Source organism: Telmatherina bonti (genome assembly GCF_933228915.1).
Source record: "Telmatherina bonti genome assembly, chromosome: 3".
In the NCBI taxonomy this organism is placed as follows: Eukaryota; Metazoa; Chordata; class Actinopteri; order Atheriniformes; family Telmatherinidae; genus Telmatherina; species Telmatherina bonti.
The window spans coordinates 5782136-5801324 of record NC_136621.1 but is presented as its reverse complement, the minus strand read 5'-3'; the positions used below and the strand labels follow the sequence as shown (position 1 = coordinate 5801324).

At 44.2% G+C, this 19189-nt stretch overlaps 1 protein-coding gene across 1 annotated transcript in view; it reads right to left on the bottom strand.

Annotated features, from left to right (window-relative positions):
• The window catches only part of slit1b (slit homolog 1b), a gene marked incomplete at both ends in the record, with an annotated part of 152810 nt that overhangs the window by 34566 nt on the left and 99055 nt on the right, over window positions 1–19189 (bottom strand). The window contains 7 exons of the mRNA XM_079265052.1: window positions 853–947; window positions 3552–3676; window positions 11126–11289; window positions 14563–14634; window positions 14719–14790; window positions 15282–15353; window positions 17826–17894. Coding sequence (XP_079121178.1) covers window positions 853–947; window positions 3552–3676; window positions 11126–11289; window positions 14563–14634; window positions 14719–14790; window positions 15282–15353; window positions 17826–17894 — 669 coding nt within the window. The remainder of the gene's footprint in view (window positions 1–852; window positions 948–3551; window positions 3677–11125; window positions 11290–14562; window positions 14635–14718; window positions 14791–15281; window positions 15354–17825; window positions 17895–19189) is intronic.

Here is a 19189-nt window from a genome sequence, read left to right as displayed (position 1 = left end):
GGTCTCAGGTAAACGGTTTCAGGTAAACAGTTACAGGTAAACAGTTACAGGTAAACAGTCTCAGGTAAACGGTTTCAGGTAAACATTTACAGGTAAACGGTTTCAGGTGTCAGGCTGCTTCTGGCCTTTAATTAGTTTCTTGCTTTCTATCCAACCATATCATTTTTATCTTCTCTTATTCACACAAACTCATTCATTTTATGTATCATTTATCTTTATTTTTGTTCTTTATTTAGTATTTATTCACAGTTCATGCTGTTCCAGTCTTCTGCTTTTTTTAGCAAGGTCATTATTTTTATGAATCTCTTTATTTGTTATTATCTGATCCTAAAATTATCTTAATTGATCAGAAATTGATCCACACAGAGGAAAAGATAATACATATGATTTCAGCATTGAAATGTCAGAACAATAAATATTTAATAAGCAGATAAATGATGAGGATGATGATGAAGCTGCAGCCGACAGTTTCCATCCATCAGAAAACTGGTCAAGCCTGCCGTCTGAGACTGAAACCGATGGCAACGTATGTCAGCCTGAACTTCTCTCACTGTTCATCAGCTGGTAATAATCCAAGTTATTAAGAAGAATGTTTCAGGATGCATTCTTCTAGACTGTAAATGTGCCTCTGCTTTCAGATGTCTTCCCTCAGACTCTAAAAACAGCCGTCATCAGGACGAAAAACTCGTCCCTCATGAGCAGCTACAGGCCGATATCAAACCTCCCTTTCTCAGTGAGATCATAGAAAAAACTCTTTCACGCTCTCATCGAGTTGGAAATAAAAGCACAATGAAGGTTGGCCTGTTGATGGTTGGGAAGGCGTGTTTATGGGTTCGGGTCTTCGGTTTTTACCTGAACCCTCCAGTCTGCTCGTCACTCAGGCAGCTTCCTCCATTGGTGCAGGGATTGCTGACGCAAGCATCCACTGGAGTCTCGCAGTGTTTGCCCTGTGGGCCGACAACACACACACACCATGCGTTTTCATAGAAAAACACACACCACAAGACGAGGTCAGTTTAGCAGCTGGAAGGGATTAACAGGAACAGATGTGAGCTTCTATTAATCACTGACAACACAGATCATAGATGAGTCATTTCAAATATTCAGACTGTTGAAGTTTCATTGTGACTGCAGCGAAAATATCCTGATTAGACGAGACAAGCTGAGGTCAGACATGGAACTACGACACACACAGTCAACCACCTGCCACACACACTCCAATCCACCATTTTACGCATCAATCAGGACATAAACTCAGCAGTTCAGGAAGTCAAACCTCTGATGAACAATGTTCCAGATCACATCGTGTCAGACTCAGAGTGAAACTACATGCAGATTCTACGAGATCCTGCGAGACCGCAGACCTTCCTGCCTTCCCAAGGCCGCCGACCACCGCTGACCAGATCATGACGTATTTATATCGCTGCATCTGTCGACGAGGCTGTCGGAGTTCATGTAATCCATACATGATTGAATTATTTCCACCGTGGAAACAAAATGATTTAGTCCGGATTTCATTTTAAACCTTCGTCTGTACCAACACAACAAGATGATGATGACTCAATCCTCTTCCCTGTCCTGAGAGACTGAACGCTCATCTGGAATCTTACTTCCTTTGAGCCTTTGATTTTTACTTTTTTTTAATTTATCAGTTTATATCTTTATTCTCCTTTATGCTGCATTTTGTCAGCATCTTGGGATACCTGAAGGGTTTATATGACTCTCTGTTCCAATTTGTATGAATGAAATGTTCAATAAGGAGAACAAAAGACAATGTGTAATCTTGTGCGATATCTCAAGATATCGTGAGATCTTCCGTCAGTCTGGTTAAACTGAATCCCGTTATCTTAACCAAACTGAATCAAACTAGTAAAAATCTGATGTTGTTTGATTCATTTCTCTTTGGAAACATGACATAATTATGTTTAAATGGCATCTTTATTCTCCAGGAATCCAGACTTCAGAGGAATTCTGAGCATCAGTTGCAGCCATGAGCTGCTAATAAATGCACTGATTTGTTTCTGTTACTCTACAGAGAAAGATTATTTCCAAGTGGAAAACATTCCAGAGCTGCATCTGATCAAACCACAGACTTCTGGAACAATGTCCAGTCGGCACACTGGACCAAACTGGAGATGTTCCCTCAGCATGCACAAAAACCAAACAGAGTATCAGCAACTGTAAAACACGGCGGTGGAAGGATGATGATCTGGACACCTTGCAGTTATGAAGCCGTGAAGTCTGTTAGTATTCAAGAGGCAGATGTGAGTCCATCTGTCTGGCTGCTTGGCTGAAACGGCTTCATGCGACAGGATAATGTGTCTCATTCACCAACAACTTCTCATAAGAAGAAGCAAGAAGAGAATGCTGAAAGGTGTTACGTTAAGGTCCTGCGCCACTGTCTCTGAACGCAGGCCGGAAGATGCAGGAGGGACGCAGGAAGCAGGTGGGACATTTAACCCAATGAGAAACGACAACTAACAGTGACAACAAGGAGAATTAATACTGCAAATAACTGGCAAAGGAGAACTAAAACCAAGTGGCTGTTATCCAGACAACACAACAAGACCGAGGAGGGATGAATGATCCAAATGAAACCAGGTGAAGTAACCAACAGGAAGATAAACAGAAAACACAAGGAAAGCACAAAATAAGCCAGAAAACCTGAGCAAAACACGACAAAACTACACAACACAACCCCAAACTGTGACAAAAGAAAAAACTAATGATAAAGATGTGCACTGAAAGCTGTGTTTCCTCCTTCTAAGATCAGTACGTGTCGTTATTAATAATCAAACTATGACGTTCAAAATATTACAAGCAGGTGGATCTGGGAGTCACAACAGAACTATGCAAGGTTTGCTTATTCTATCACATGTGCAGGGTCATTGCACACACAAAGAATGTATACACACTGGTTTACAGCTCGCTGAGGGTTGCGTCTAAAAGGTGCAGAATAACGCGTCTAAATGCTGCTGGTATGCCTGAAGCTCTCCAAAGTCGCCGTGCTGCAACAAACCTTCATTCAAATAGAGTCACCCTCAGTAAATCCCCCGCAAACCATGGTTCAGCCCCTCATGCAAAATTCTAGATCGCACACGCAAACAACGACTCGCAAACTGGGATCTCAGTAGATCCAGATCCTAGACCTTAATGGAGAGATACTCTTCAACTTCAAGCTACAGGAAAATGATCTCAAACAGTAGATCTACAGATGGCTGAAAAAGAAACGATTTAAAGTGTTGACAGGATCCAGTTAAAGTCCAGACCTCAACCCGACTGGCATGCGATGGTGGGACCTTCAGAGAGCTGCAGAAACCATAATGAAGAAACGCTGAGTGGAGCAAAGTGCCTCTACAACCGTAAAAGAGACCGATAAGATCATCCAGAAAACCTTTCCTGCTGCTGGAGGAGCCTCTGCAATCTGCAGGATCATCACTCTGACACCCACTTTCAGTTCTGGTTCAGTAAATAAAACACAGTGAGATGTTTCATATGCGCCGTTTGAGGTTGGAGTGAATTTAAACACATACACATGTCATGTTTCGTACCGTGAAGCCGGACTTGCATGTGCAGGTGTACTGTTGGGTGTGCTGGACCTGGCATAGACCCTGGTTTTGGCAGGGGGAGGACACACATGGACTGCATTTAGCCTGAACAGACGGCTCCACAGGACCTGATAATACACACACACACACACACACACAAACACGCACTAGTCAGTGTGGAAGAATATAATCCAGATAATATTCAGAGGTTTTACTATCTATTTTTATTAATAAATGAATAACTTAAAAATAAAAAAAATCCTGAATAATTCTTTTAAACTTATTTTTATGCTCATTTTTATGTTGTTGGTTTTTTTTGTGATTTCAGACATTTTTTTAAATAATTTTTTTTGCTGTAAAAATAAACCATAAGAAAATTCCTCTTCATCTCTGGTATTTTGACGTCTCACTCGGGTTCTGGCCCGATGAGTGAAAGCGACAAGCGGTGCAGTCGCTTCATCGTCTTGCTGCAGATGGATCTTACAACATGTCAGTCACAGAACAAAGAGGCTGACAGCCGTGAAATGTATGCAAATGGAGGAGAAGCATCATACAGAAGGTTCTCCTGAGGACGAGTGGGGGCGGGGAGGACCTGTGACAGCATCACTTTGAACTTGGAAAATTCAGAAAATAATAATAATTAAGCTGCTGATGGAGCTAAAAGGCCATAGTGGGAGGAAAATGTAAATGAAATCAAGACTGTGTTATTATCATGTCAACTCAAATCTGATAATTTCAGATGATTACAAACAGCTGTTGTGTGAAGGGAACATCAGATGTTTGAGTTATAGCTCACAATAAAACCGCTGCAACATCGCTCTTCTAAAATTGATCTCCTCACTTCCCAGATGTTTACAGAGAAGAAGAGGAAACATCTCCCTGGAGCTTCTTTTACTAAATGCTAACAGCTGCTAACAGTGCTAAACATCTCCCTGGAAGCAGGTGAGGTGGCTCGGGAACCTTGTCAGAACACCTCCTGGATGTGTCCCTGGAGCAATGTTCCGGGTGCATTCCTCTGGGAGTCCCAGGACACGCTGGAGACATCATATCTCTCAGCTGGCCTGGGAACACCTCAGGATCCCTAAAGTTTAGGATTCCCTGCTCAAGACTGATGTATGGATGGATATCCATCCATATGGATGGATAAATGGATGATGGATGGATGGATGTATGGATGGATGGATGGGTGGGTGGATGGATCCATGGATTGATGGATGGATAGATGGATCCGTGGATTGATGGATGGATGGATGGATGGATGGATAAATGGATGGTGGATGGATGGATACGTGGATTGATGTATGGATGGATGTATGGGTGGATGAATGGATGGATGAATGGATAGATGCGTGGATTGATGCATGGATGGATGCAAGGATGGATGGATGGATGGATGATGGATGGATGGATAAATGGATGGTGGATAGATGGATGGATGGATGGATGGATGGATCCGTGGATTGATGTATGGATGGATGTTTGGGTGGATAAATGGATAGATGAATGGATAGATGCGTGGATAGATGCAAGGATGGATGGATGGATGGATGGATGGATGTATTGATGGATGCATGGATGGATGGATGGATGGATGGATAGATGGATGGATAGATGTATGGATGGATGGAGGATGGATGGATGGATGATGGATGGATGGATAAATGGATAGATGGATTGATGGATGGATGGATGATGGATGGATGGATGGATGGATGGATGATGGATGGATGGATAAATGGATAGATGGATTGATGGATTGATGTATGGATGGATGTATGGGTGGATAAATGGATGGATGAATGGATAGATGCGTGGATAGATGCAAGGATGGATGGATGGATGGATGGATGTATTGATGGATGCATGTATGGATGGATGGATGGGTGGATAAATGGATGGATGAATGGATAGATGTGTGGATAGATGCAAGGATGGATGGATGGATGTATTGATGGATGCATGGATGGATGGATGGTTGGATGGATGGATAGATGGATGGATAAATGTATGGATGGATGAAGGATGGATGGATGGATGGATGATAGATGGATGGATAAATGGATGGATGGATGGATGGATGGATGGATAAATGGATAGATGGATTGATGGATGGATGATGGATGGATGGATGGATGATGGATTGATGATGGATTGATGAATGGATGGATGCATGGATGGATGGATGGATGGACGGATGGATGGATGGACGGATGGATGATGGATGGATAAATGGATAGATGTATGGATGGATGAATGGATGGATGGATGGATGGATGGATGGATAAATGGATGATGAATGGATGGATGGATGGATGGATGGATAAATTGATGATGGATGGATAGATGGATGGATCCCTGGATTGATGCATGGATAGATGCGTGGATTGATGGATGGATGGATGGCTGGATGATGAATGGATGGATGGATGGATGGATGGATGGACGGATGGATGGATGAATGGATGGATGGATAGATAAATAGATAGATGGATGGATGGATGGATGGATGGATGGATGGATGGATAGATGGATGTATTGATGGATGGATGGATGGATGGATGGATGGATGGATGGATGTATTGATGGATGCATGGATGGACGGATGGATGGAAGGATGGATGGATGGATGTATTGATGGATGGATGGATGGATGGATGGAGGATGGATGGATGATTGATGGATGGATGGATGATGGATGGATGATGATTGATGAATGGATGGATGGATGGATGGATGGATGGATGGATGCATGGATGGATGGATGGATGGATGGATGGATGGATAGATGGATGTATTGATGGATGCATGGATGGATGGATGGATAAATGGATGGATTGATGATGGATGGATGGATGGATGGATGGATAGATGGATGGATGGATGGATGGATGTATTGATGGATGCATGTATGGATGGATGTATGGGTGGATAAATGCATGGATGAATGGATAGATGCGTGGATAGATGCAAGGATGGATGTTTGTTTGTTTGTTTGTTTATTCATTTGTTTCAAACCAAATTCACAATTTGCAAAAACAATTTTACAAAAACAATTTTACAAAACATTTTTTACAATTTTGGTTTGAAAAGGGGGATGGGAGAAGCAATGCTTATTTTAGTCCACCCCCTTCACACACCACGCAGCATAACACAAAACAAAATTACAAAATTTACACAATAATCAACACAGACAAGACAAGACAAGACAATGACAAAGACAGGCCCCAACGCACTCCCGACCGCCCCCCGCTCTTCCCGATCACATGACTTCAATACATTTTAACATGTTGTTATCAACCATGTGTTTTACACAGCAAACATAATCAGGTAATACACTTCTAACACATAATACATAGACAGAAATTTGACACTCGGTGCATGTGCCTGGCCATGAAGTTTTCACTGCCTCATCTCCTCCTGGTACTCACTCATTACCTTCCTTTTAAACAAACAAAAGATTTTTACAAGTTTTCATTTCCTCAGATAAGATGGATGGATGAATGGATGGATGTATTGATGGATGCATGTATGGATGGATGTATGGGTGGATAAATGGATGGATGAATGGATAGATGCGTGGATAGATGCAAGGATGGATGGATGGATGTATTGATGGATGCATGGATGGATGGATGGATGGATGGATAGATGGATGGATAAATGGATGGATGGATGATGGATGGATGGATAAATGGATGGATGTATTGATGGATGCATGGATGCATGGATGGATGCATGGATGGATGGATGGATGGATGGATAGATGGATGGAGGATGGATGGATGGATGGATGGATGGATGGATGGATGGATGGATGGATGATGGATGGATGGATAAATGGATAGATGGATTGATGGATGGATGATGGATGGATGGATTGATGATGGATTGATGATGGATTGATGAATGGATGGATGCATGGATGGACGGGTGGATGGATGGATGGATGGATGATGGATGGATAAATGGATAGATGTATGGATGGATGAATGGATGGATGGATGGATGGATGGATAAATGGATGATGGATGGATGGATGGATAAAGTGATGATGGATGGATGGATAGATGGATGGATCCGTGGATTGATGCATGGATAGATGAGTGGATTGATGTATGGATGGATGGCTGGATGGCTGGATGATGAATGGATGGATGGATGGATGATGGATGGATGGATAGATAAATAGATAGATGGATGGATGGATAAATGGATGGATTGATGATGGATGGATGGATGGATGGATGGATGGATGGATGGAGGATGGATGGATGATTGATGGATGGATGGATGATGGATGGATGATGATTGATGAATGGATGGATGGATGGATGGATGGATGCATGGATGGATGGATGGATAAATGGATGGATTGATGATGGATGCATGGATGGATGGATGGATGGATGGATGGATAGATGGATGTATTGATGGATGGATGGATGTATTGATGGATGCATGGCTGGATGGATGGATGGAAGGATGGATGGATGGATGGATGGAAGGATGGATGGATGGATGGATGGATGCATGGATGGATGAATGGATGGATGGATGGATGGATAAATGGATGATGAATGGATGGATGGATGGATGGATAAATGGATGATGAATGGATGGATGGATGGAAGGATAAATTGATGATCGATGGATGGATAGATGGATGGATCCCTGGATTGATGCATGCATAGATGCGTGGATGGATGGCTGGATGATGAATGGATGGATGGATGGATGGATGATGGATGGATGGATAGATAAATAGATAGATGGATGGATGGATGGATAAATGGATGGATTGATGATGGATGGATGGATGGATGGATGAATGGATGGATGATTGATGGATGGATGGATGATGGATGGATGATGATTGATGAATGGATGGATGGATGGATGGATGGATGCATGGATGGATGGATGGATAAATGGATGGATTGATGATGGATGGATGGATGTATTGATGGATGCATGGATGGATGGATGGATGGATGGATGGATGGATGTATTGATGGATGCATGGATGGATGGATGGATGGAAGGATGGATGGATGGATGGATGGATGGATGTATTGATGGATGTATGGATGGATGGATTTTAAGGCACAACTATTTGGTGGATTTGGTTAGACTGGCTGGAACTTTGACTGCTCCAGACTGACAAAGAGGAAGGTGGAAGAATGAGAACTGGATCATAAGTTGGTAAAAGTCTCAACTTTAAGCGTGTGTCAGGAGCATATAATGAAAGTATGTGCGCACTAAGCCAACCATACTTAGAGTTTAACTTTTGTAAGGCAGATAAACCACCTGCAGTATAAAACCGTGTGTGTGTGTGTGTGTGTGTGTGTGTGTGTGTCTGAACATCTCTGTGTGGACACGTGGTGACAGTTATGTATGAAACTATTGGATGAAGGAGGAACACACTGCTGAGCTTATTGTCAGAAATGAGTCATGTTTGGAGTCATTTCCAACCCTGCTGCGTCCAGCAGAACACACTCGTGTGTTTATTCAGCAGGTACTAAAATGTCCTGCTCACTTGTCCATCAAATTGACTGACCACTATTCAAACACAATGTTGGATTCTGGATTTACTGCATCTGACCTGCAGACTGTGTGTTTAAAACAAATAACAGATCAATAATATTCCCACATGACATCTGTTTCTGCACATTTAACTTTTCAGCTGAAGACAAGCAACACTTCAGTCTGAGAGTGTGTGGGAGTAACAGCCACCAACTCACGATGAAGGCCACACTGACTAAAAACCTCTCATTAAATATAATCCATCGTATCAGCAAGCTACAGTAAGTGGGTGTTTGTTCTCCTACATCCTTTAGAAAATCAAATGACTGAATCATGTGTGGCAGAAACATATTGTTAACTTAGCAACAGTTCCTACTGTGTCACATGAACAGGTTTAAACAGAACATGAGCTCATTCTCATGAAAATATCTCATAATTATATCTTATATATGTACCTAATGTAATTCACACATACAAAAGCAATCCAATGTACTTTACATAATAAAAAGATGATAAAAAGATTTTTTTTTAAATGCAAGAAATAAAATCTAACGTTCAGATGTAATTAAAGGTGTGCAGTAATCATAAAGTCATATCATAAAGTCATATCATTAAAAACGATGAAAAGCTATAAAAGAAAAGTCTGGATAAGATGAAAGAATGAAAACACGTTTTTAACCTGGAATTAAGTGTTTCATCTCCACCATCAGTTAAATGATGTTTTTCCATGTTCAGTCTGGTCTCTGGTATGGATCCTGGTCTGGACTCTGGTATGGATTATGGTCTGGACTCTGGTATGGATCCTGGTGGGGACTATGCCTTGAACTCTGGTCTGGATCCAGGTATTGACTCTGGTCTGGATCCAGATATTGACTCTGGTTTGGATCCAGATATTGACTCTGGTTTGGATCCAGGTATTGACTCTGGTCTGGACTTTGGTCTGCACTCAAATCTGGATCCTGATCAGCACTCTGATCTGGTTTCTGGTCTGGACTCTGGTTTGGACTATGGTCTGGACTCTGGTATGGATCCTGGTCTGGACTCTGGTCTGGCCTCTGGTCTGGGACCTGGCCTAGCTGACCTTAGTCCCTGGATCTTGTTCTGAACCTATGCAAGAGGATTTCTGAGCCTGCGTTCAGATCTTGAGGGTAAAATTGCAACAGCAGCATCTGGATGAGCAGCAGATGTTTATGCTGTTTTGGGGGAGTCCTGTGTAAAGACACGTGTAATGTCCTGTACAATAGCCCATGTAAAGTCCTGTGTAAAGTCTTGTGTAAGGTCCTGTGTAAAGTCCTGTGTAAGGTCCTGTGTAAAGACCTGTGTAACAGCTTGTGTAAAGTCCCGTGTAAAGTCCTGTGTAAAGTCCTGAGTAAAGACCTGTGTAAAGACCCTTTGCAAAGTGCTGTGTAAAGTCCTGTGTAATAGCCCATGTAAAGTCCTGTGTAAAGTCTTGTGTAAGGTCCTGTGTAAGGTTCTGTGTAAAGTCCTGTGTAAAGTCCTGTGTAAGGTCCTGTGTAAAGACCTGTGTAACATCTTGTGTAAAGTCCTGTGTAAAGTCCTGTGTAAAGTCTTGTGTAAGGTCCCGTGTAAAGTCCTGTGTAAAGTCCTGAGTAAAGACCTGTGTAAAGACCCTTTGCAAAGTGCTGTGTAAAGTCCTGTGTAAAGTCCTGTGTAATAGCCCATGTAAAGTCCTGTGTAAAGTCTTGTGTAAGGTCCTGTGTAAAGTCCTGTGTAAAGTCCTGTGTAAGGTCCTGTGTAAGGTCCTGTGTAAAGACCTGTGTAACATCTTGTGTAAAGTCCTGTGTAAAGACCTGTGTAACATCTTGTGTAAAGTCCTGTGTAAAGACCTGTGTAACATCTTGTGTAAAGTCCTGTGTAAAGTCCCGTGTAAAGTCCTGTGTAAAGTCCTGTGTAAAGACCCTTTGCAAAGTGCTGTGTAAAGTCCTGTGCAAAATCCTGAGTAAAGACCGCCGCAGTAAACCAGTCTACATAAGACACACACATGCACGAGTTTGTGTGTGTGTTCCTGACAGAGCAGCTTCCTGTCGGCTTACCCTGACACTGGAACTGGTCAGCCGGTGTGGTAAGCAGCAGTTTGCCCTCCATGCCTCGGGGTCCGGCACACCGGGCGATGCCAGGCTCTTTATAGCCACTCTTCACCCAGTCAGACAGCCAGAGCAGACGGCAGTCACAATACAAGGGGTTGGCTCCAATCGCTCTGCATGGAAACACACATTTTCCAAAACATGGATCAGTGATGAGAAGGGAAAACTGCGTGTAGTACATGGAAATCTGACATCTGATTATAGTTTTCCTATCTAACAGAAACTGAATATTTTATTTCATTTTGTATGATTGAAGTTTGCCAAAAATGAAATCAGGGTAAAAATAAGTGAAGGAGTAAAGAAAAGGATGTGACAGCTGTGTATATGATAGAATATTAAAGGCAACGGAGGAGTTATGTGTAAATGGGAGAGGACCAGCTGGAGGTGGGTTAAAATGAGCGACACTGATCCGAAAGACCACAAGGTGGAGCTGCTGGATCTCACATTCAGAGGAACTCAAGATGAATGTCCTACACCCTGTAATCTGTCAAATCTACTGACTCAGCTATAATCGCAGTCAGGGACATCAAACACATAGAGCAGGTCACGTCAGGCCAGCAGAGCATCAGAAAACTCTTCATATTATCCAGCCGGGAGAGGAGCTCCACGGGAGCAGACAGGTAAGGAACAAAATAAACTTTCTACAGCTCCAACGTTCATCACGCAGCAGCAATGATCAGATTCAGTGTATGTGACACATTCCATGGCACCCAAAGAGCTCTACATGTAAGCTACATGTAGCTCTACATGTAAGCTACATGTAGCTCTACATGTAAGCTACATGTAGAGCTACATGTAGCTTACATGTAAAGCTCTTTGGAAGAGTTACAGCTTCGTATGGATAAAATCCTGAAGATGAGATGATGTGTGTGAAATGTTTGCTGAAGTTAGATGTAAGGTTTGGTAAAATAGTAAATTTTCTGATTATTGTTTTAATTATAATTTAGTGTTTTTATGCTCATTGTGTGTGCAGACACTTTCATCACCTGAAACACGAAACTCAACAATCTTTTGGGAATATCTCGGTAAACGTGTCGGCAGACAGGGGTTTATTTCACATCCCTTTGAAAAACCAGTTGGACGTCTGGGATTTGCTGTGGAGGAAACAGCAGTTCGCTTATATTGGTTTTAAAAATTATTTAAGATTTGGAGGGAAAAATTAGTTTAACTTCAATATTTCCTCACAATCATTTTCTTTGAAATGTGGCAGACTACATTTGTACACGTCCATTTGGGTAAAAAGACAATCAGACAAAACAGGAAGGTTTTGATCAAGGTCAAAGTGAAGCACAAGTGCCATAAGCTGCAGTTCCCCTCTCGTCCACTGGGGGCTCCACATGGGAGCCAATCCCTACTGAGTCCCATGTTAAAGGGACCAACTTCACAGCAGAAACAGAAGTGTTTACAGCCTGCTGCAAAAAATATTTTAGGTTTAATTTGTCATGTTTACCTTCATGAAAACTGTAGGGAGTTTTTTTTTTTTTTTTTTAATTCAATGAACTTTAATCTTGAAATTCTGTTTTTATTGTGGGGGCGTGTCCTTTTGATTGACAGCGTCTAATATTTCACAGCAGGAATGCAGAGTGTAGAACAACTGTAGTTTTTACCCAGTTAACAGCATGACTTAGCTTTAGCGGACCTACTTCTGTCAGCTGGTTAGCTCTGGGTTAGCTTTAGGTTAGCTCCCAATAGCTCCCGTTAGCTCTGCGTTAGCTCGGTAAATTCTGGGTTAGCTCAATTAGCTCCCGTTAGCTCTAGGTTAGCTCCCGTTAGCTCTCCATTAGCTCGGTAAGTTCTGGGTTAGCTCCCGTTAGCTCAGTTAGCTCTGGGTTAGTTCGGTTAGCTCAAAGCTACAGGCAGAAATGAGATGAATTGCAGTCAGAACTGGACTCTACATGTCAGAATCTGCCCAACCAGGCCTGTTGTTTGTTCTATATCTGAAAAGGGGGAACAAAAACGTTGATACTTTTAACAATAAAAAAGGGAAACTTTACATCACATAATATTCTTGAGCTAAATATTGATGGTCATATATTCGATAATCCAAAAATGACCTGTAAATTTACTGCAGAATTCTATAATAAACTTTATTCTGAGCAAATTGAAGAAGGCAACGTTTCACACTCCATTAAAGGTAATAAAGATGAAGTTACCATTATGATTTCAGTTGAAAAAGACAACTCATGCCTGGGAAATGATGGCTTTCACACATTTTCAGGACTACATTTCTCCATCTTTGTTCCCTGTGATCAGAAAGTCCATAAATGAAGATATATACCTCCTTCAATGTGTTACGCATTAATCACCTGAATTCCTAAAGCTCATAAAAATCCTCTCTCTTTGAAAATGTCTTTAATAACAGCAGCATGACTCTGTCATATCTGTGCTGGAATGTTAAAGCCAAGCTTAGAAAGCCTCCTAATCAGCCTGTTTCATGTTGCAGCAGATACATCAGCAACACACTGGCGTGATGTTCGACCTGACAGTGATCTGATAGCTGATAATGGCTTCGTCTTATTCATAGATACTGGAAAGATGCAGCTTTTGACACTGTTATTCACAAGGCTTATTGTGGTTTGGCGTTTACTTTAAAACGTTGTATAATGACTGTAGCTGCGTCAAACGTCCATGCTGATTCAGTACAGATATAAAACAGGGAGATGCAGCTGCTCATTTCGTTATTTTTGTTATTTTTTGTACAGTCAGTCTCCCAGCGTTTCTGTTCCACACTGATATGACAGACATCTCTGTAACCAGCAGGGACTCTGCTTTCATGCAACACCTTGCTGGATGTGCAGAAACAAGCAGCAGCTCTGAGATGATCAGCAAAGCTTTTCTCACATTCACATAAAACTGCTTCTATGTTTCTACATGTTAGCATCGCTGCTTCCTGGCGTCTTAAAACACCTTCTGTAGCACATGCCGCCCCTGAACGCGGAGGTCCAGTCAGGATGAGGTTAATGGTGGTGATAAGTCATATTTCTGGTCATTAACTGGAGCAGCTGACATTCTGTTGCTGCTTAAAGCATCAAAATGAGAAATTACAAAATAATTCCAATAATTAAATAAAACCTAAATAATAAGAGGGATCACATGAACCACTAAGGGGGAAAAAAAGTTAATTTCAGCTGCTATTTAAGTTAAATGAGATGTTTTTACATACATTTAATTTTCTTTATATAATGAGAATCCTCCTGTTTTCACCTTATTGGCATCCTTTTCTTTGCTCCATTCAATTATCTCCTTTCCTTCCTCTTTCCCTTTCCCTGTCCATCCTTCCTCTCCTCTTTTCCTCTCCTGCCTACTACACCTGCATCTGTAGAAGGTCTCGTTTCATTGCTCACAAAGCCGCTTCCATCATGCACGTAGTGTAGGAAAGTGCTTACAGGTGAGACAGCGAGGCCACGTCGCTGAAGATGCCCTGCTGAAGCTCAGAGATGTCGTTGCCATGGAGAGAGCTGAAACAGACACAGTTGTAGGTCAGGAGAGGTCAAACTAAAAAGCGTTGATCAGACAGGTGAAATGTGTGCGTGCACGCTCACAGCAGTCGCAGCGAGCGCAAGCCAGCCAGCGCCAGAGGGGGGATGCAGCGCAGTGAGTTGTAGCTGAGGATCCTGGAAAGGAGAACGTCACATCAGAAGCAGACATTTGTTTTTCCAGCAGCAGGTCAGAAACCAGCGAGGAAACGAGGGAACACCTCCACACCAGATTCCTGTGTGGCCCATTCCTCTTATTCTCACCAGAAATGTACGGATGTGAAATAATATGGGCTCACACGAACCCCCCCACCCCGCCCTCAAAATTTTAATAACATTGTGGTTTTTCTCCTCTGGGGCCACCCTGCAGGCTGAAATGACATTTTCAGCCCCAGAACTTATTGGTTCTGTTTGATTTTTTCATCATATGAGAAGTGATGGAGGAACTTTGAGGGATGGACAGGAAGCTTTATTAAAAATCCATCTCTGCAGGGAGTTGGTCGGGAAGTCCAGTTAAAAACGCATCCGGATAATCCCCGAAGACTATTCACAATGAGACGTGTGTGTGTGTGTGTGTGTGTGTGTGTGTGTGCGTGTGTGTGTGTGTGTGTGTGTGTGTGTGTGCTTACAGTGTAGTGAGTTGGCTCATATTGGAGAAGGAGTCGTCAGACAGCAAGTTGATCTTATTGTTGCTCAGATCTCTGAAAAACAAGGTGATTTCCCAATGAAAACACACACTGCACAGTTCTTCACTTACAAAGTAGTACACACTCTGAATCTTTTCCATTTTACTCTCTGCAAACACACACACACACCCATAAGGAGCCCTACAGGAGATGAGAGTTTTCTGCAGGCCTCAGCCAACAGCTCCCCCTGCTGGCTGCTCTGTGCAGCGCAGGATTCTCAGCAGCTAAACTATGAATTAAAGGTTTTCTGTGTCAGGAGCTGTTTTTAGATGATTTACACATCTTTAGATGGTGTCCACTGATCCACTGCTGCCCCAAATCCACGATTCAGAGGAGGACAAGGGCTGTCCAACACCTCCCCATCACCCCACTTCACCTGTGGCATATTGCACTAAATTATGTTATATTACAGTCTATTATATCAATTTATTCACTTTCTTCATTTTATTATACATTGTGCTTCTTTAAAAACTACTTATGCAGTTTGTTTTAACATAAAATATACAATAATATATAGATTATTGTATTTAGTGTATCAACTGTACATTATTATACACTTATTGTTCTAATTCCATCGTTTATCATATTACACTAAACTGTACTGTATTGGTGATATGCTATAATTTAATATTAATGTGTAATATTCTTCTATCTCTGTTTTTTTACCTTCTCCAGACTTTGACACCTGAAAACGGCTCTGAGCCGCGGAAACGGCCCGTCTGGGAAAAATAAATCGTTTTAATTTAACTTCAGTGTGATTCAGACGGCAGGTGCTGTGAAACGTCTAAAAGCTTTGAGCCGTTTTCATTTCATTTGATCAAACTTTTAAAATCTTTTCGACTCTGAAGCTTCAGTTCAACCTGAAGCCTCTTCAGATACGGTCTCCATGGAAACGTGGAGGTCAAGAAGCCGATCTGAAGGAAGGAAACCAGGAAGAAAAGGCTGAGGTCACATGACATACTGGGACCGATCCTTCCAGAACCCGAACCTCGACGGGCCTGACGGAGGGATGGATCCTTCCAGAACCCGGATCTATAAGGGTCTAACGGAGGGACAGATCCTTCCAGAACCCGGATCTATATGGGTCTAACGGAGGGACGGATCCTTCCAGAACCCGGATCTATAAGGGTCTAACGGAGGGACGGATCCTTCCAGAACCCGGATCTATAAGGGTCTAACGGAGGGACGGATCCTTCCAGAACCCGGATCTATATGGGTCTAACGGAGGGATGGATCCTTCCAGAACCCGGATCTATATGGGTCTAACGGAGGGATGGATCCTTCCAGAACCCGGATCTATATGGGTCTAACGGAGGGACGGATCCTTCCAGAACCCGGATCTATATGGGTCTAACGGAGGGACGGATCCTTCCAGAACCCGGATCTATAAGGGTCTAACGGAGGGACGGATCCTTCCAGAACCCGGATCTATATGGGTCTAACGGAGGGACGGATCCTTCCAGAACCCGGATCTATATGGGTCTAACGGAGGGACGGATCCTTCCAGAACCCGGATCTATATGGGTCTAACGGAGGGACGGATCCTTCCAGAACCCGGATCTATATGGGTCTAACGGAGGGACGGATCCTTCCAGAACCCGGATCTATATGGGTCTAACGGAGGGACGGATCCTTCCAGAACCCGGATCTATATGGGTCTAACGGAGGGACGGATCCTTCCAGAACCCGGATCTATAAGGGTCTAACGGAGGGACAGATCCTTCCAGAACCCGGATCTATATGGGTCTAACGGAGGGACGGATCCTTCCAGAACCCGGATCTATATGGGTCTAACGGAGGGACGGATCCTTCCAGAACCCGGATCTATATGGGTCTAACGGAGGGACGGATCCTTCCAGAACCCGGATCTATATGGGTCTAACGGAGGGACGGATCCTTCCAGAACCCGGATCTAAACATTACGGAAGCCATCTGGGATCTTCTGGACAGAACGGAACAAAAGGCAGAAACATCCAAAGCTTTGGATCCTTTACGGATCCTGGAGACGAGTTAAAGAAATGACAGAAAGCCTGATGAAGAGGAGTCAGACTGATGAAGACTAAAGCTGCTCAGGCTGAATTTTCCCTTTCAGGTTCCTTTTTACGGAACCGGCTTCTGGCTCCTGCTGCAGCTGTTTCCATGTAAAAACCTGAAGGCTGGAGGACTGGATCAGGACTTCTGATCAGTTCTTCCACAGGTCCAACAGCTCAGCGGCTCCTGCGACCCACTCAGGTCCTTCTGCTGCAGTTTACATCTGACTTCACACATCATGGGTTTTATCTCTGGAGCAGGAAAACAAACTGCGAGCTCGTCACATCTGTCCCGACTGAAAGTTTCTGCTGTTTTCAGGAGGAACTAAACCCTCGCGGTGTTTTCTTCACCCTGCAGTGACAGCAGGGACACAACCAGCCTGATGCACCGTTTCTTCATGAAGGATAGCTGAGCTGTCGCAGCGTGTCTGCAGAGGTTTGACCAGGAGTCTCTTACACAAGCTGCAGGTATCTGAAGGTGGCCAACTCCTTGGGAACACTGGTGAACTGGTTTCCATCCAGATACCTGAGGAGAGAAGACCGACAGGTGTTGAATGTCTGTTCATCCTCATTAATGCAGAGTAACTGTTCAAAAGTCAGTTTTAAGTCTCTCTACTGTTGTCCAAGGAAATCTGGGGGAAAAACCGTTAATGGAGGAAGAGGAGTCATCTTCCAGCCAGAAAGTTGTCGGATCGATTCCAGGCATCACCTGACCACATGCCGAGGTGTTGCTCAGGTATGAGTGTGTGTGAATGTGTGACATGTTGTGTAAAACGTGTTTTTACTCCAATCTCTGAACCTAAACCAAGAGGAGATGACCTACGGAAACCCATTTTCATTCAGATGATATAAAAATGGGAAAAGGAAATCATGGGGATGGGAAGGACTTTCATGTTGTTCTGGACGGAACCGGTCCGGTTTCTGCTAGACATGATCGCCATGCCAACGGACCAGGCTTCATTTCAGACACCAACTCTATTGTTCTGACCGTCCCTTCCGAAGCAAACAATCCTTCATGATGTTGCCCCATACCGTCCCCCATCTCTCTGAACCCCCCCCCCCCGTCTCTCTGAACCCCCCCCCCGAACCCCCCCCGGCCCCGTGTCTCTGAACCGTCCCCCATCTCTCTGAACCCCCCCCCCCGTCTCTCTGAACCCCCCCCCCCGAACCCCCCCCGGCCCCGTGTCTCTGAACCGTCCCCCATCTCTCTGACCCCCCACCCCCCCGTCTCTCTGAACCCCCCCCCCAGTCTCTCTGAACCCCCCCCCCGAACCCCCCCCGCCCCCGTGTCTCTGAACCGTCCCCCATCTCTCTGACCCCCCCCCCCCCAGTCTCTCTGAACCCCCCCCCCCGAACCCCCCCCGCCCCCGTGTCTCTGAACCCCCCCCCATCTCTCTGAACCCCCCCCCCCCGTGTCTCTGAACCCCCCCAGTCTCTCTGAACCTCCCCCCCCCCCCCGAACCCCCCCCCCGCCCCCGTGTCTCTGAACCCCCCCCCCGTCTCTCGGAACCCCCCCCATCTCTCTGAACCCCCCCCCCCAGTCTCTCTGAAACCCCCCCATCTCTCTGAAACCCCCCCCCCCCGTCTCTCTGAACCGTCCCCCATCTCTCTGAACGCCCCCCCCGTCTCTCTGAACCCCCCACGTCTCTCTGAACGCCCGTCTCTATGAACCCCCCCCCCGTGTCTCTGAACCCCCCCCCCCCGTCTCTCTGAACCCCCGTCTCTATGAACCCCCCCCCCGTGTCTCTGAACCGTCCCCCATCTCTATGAACCCCCCCCCCCCCCCCGTCTCTATGAACCCCCCCCCCGTCTCTATGAACC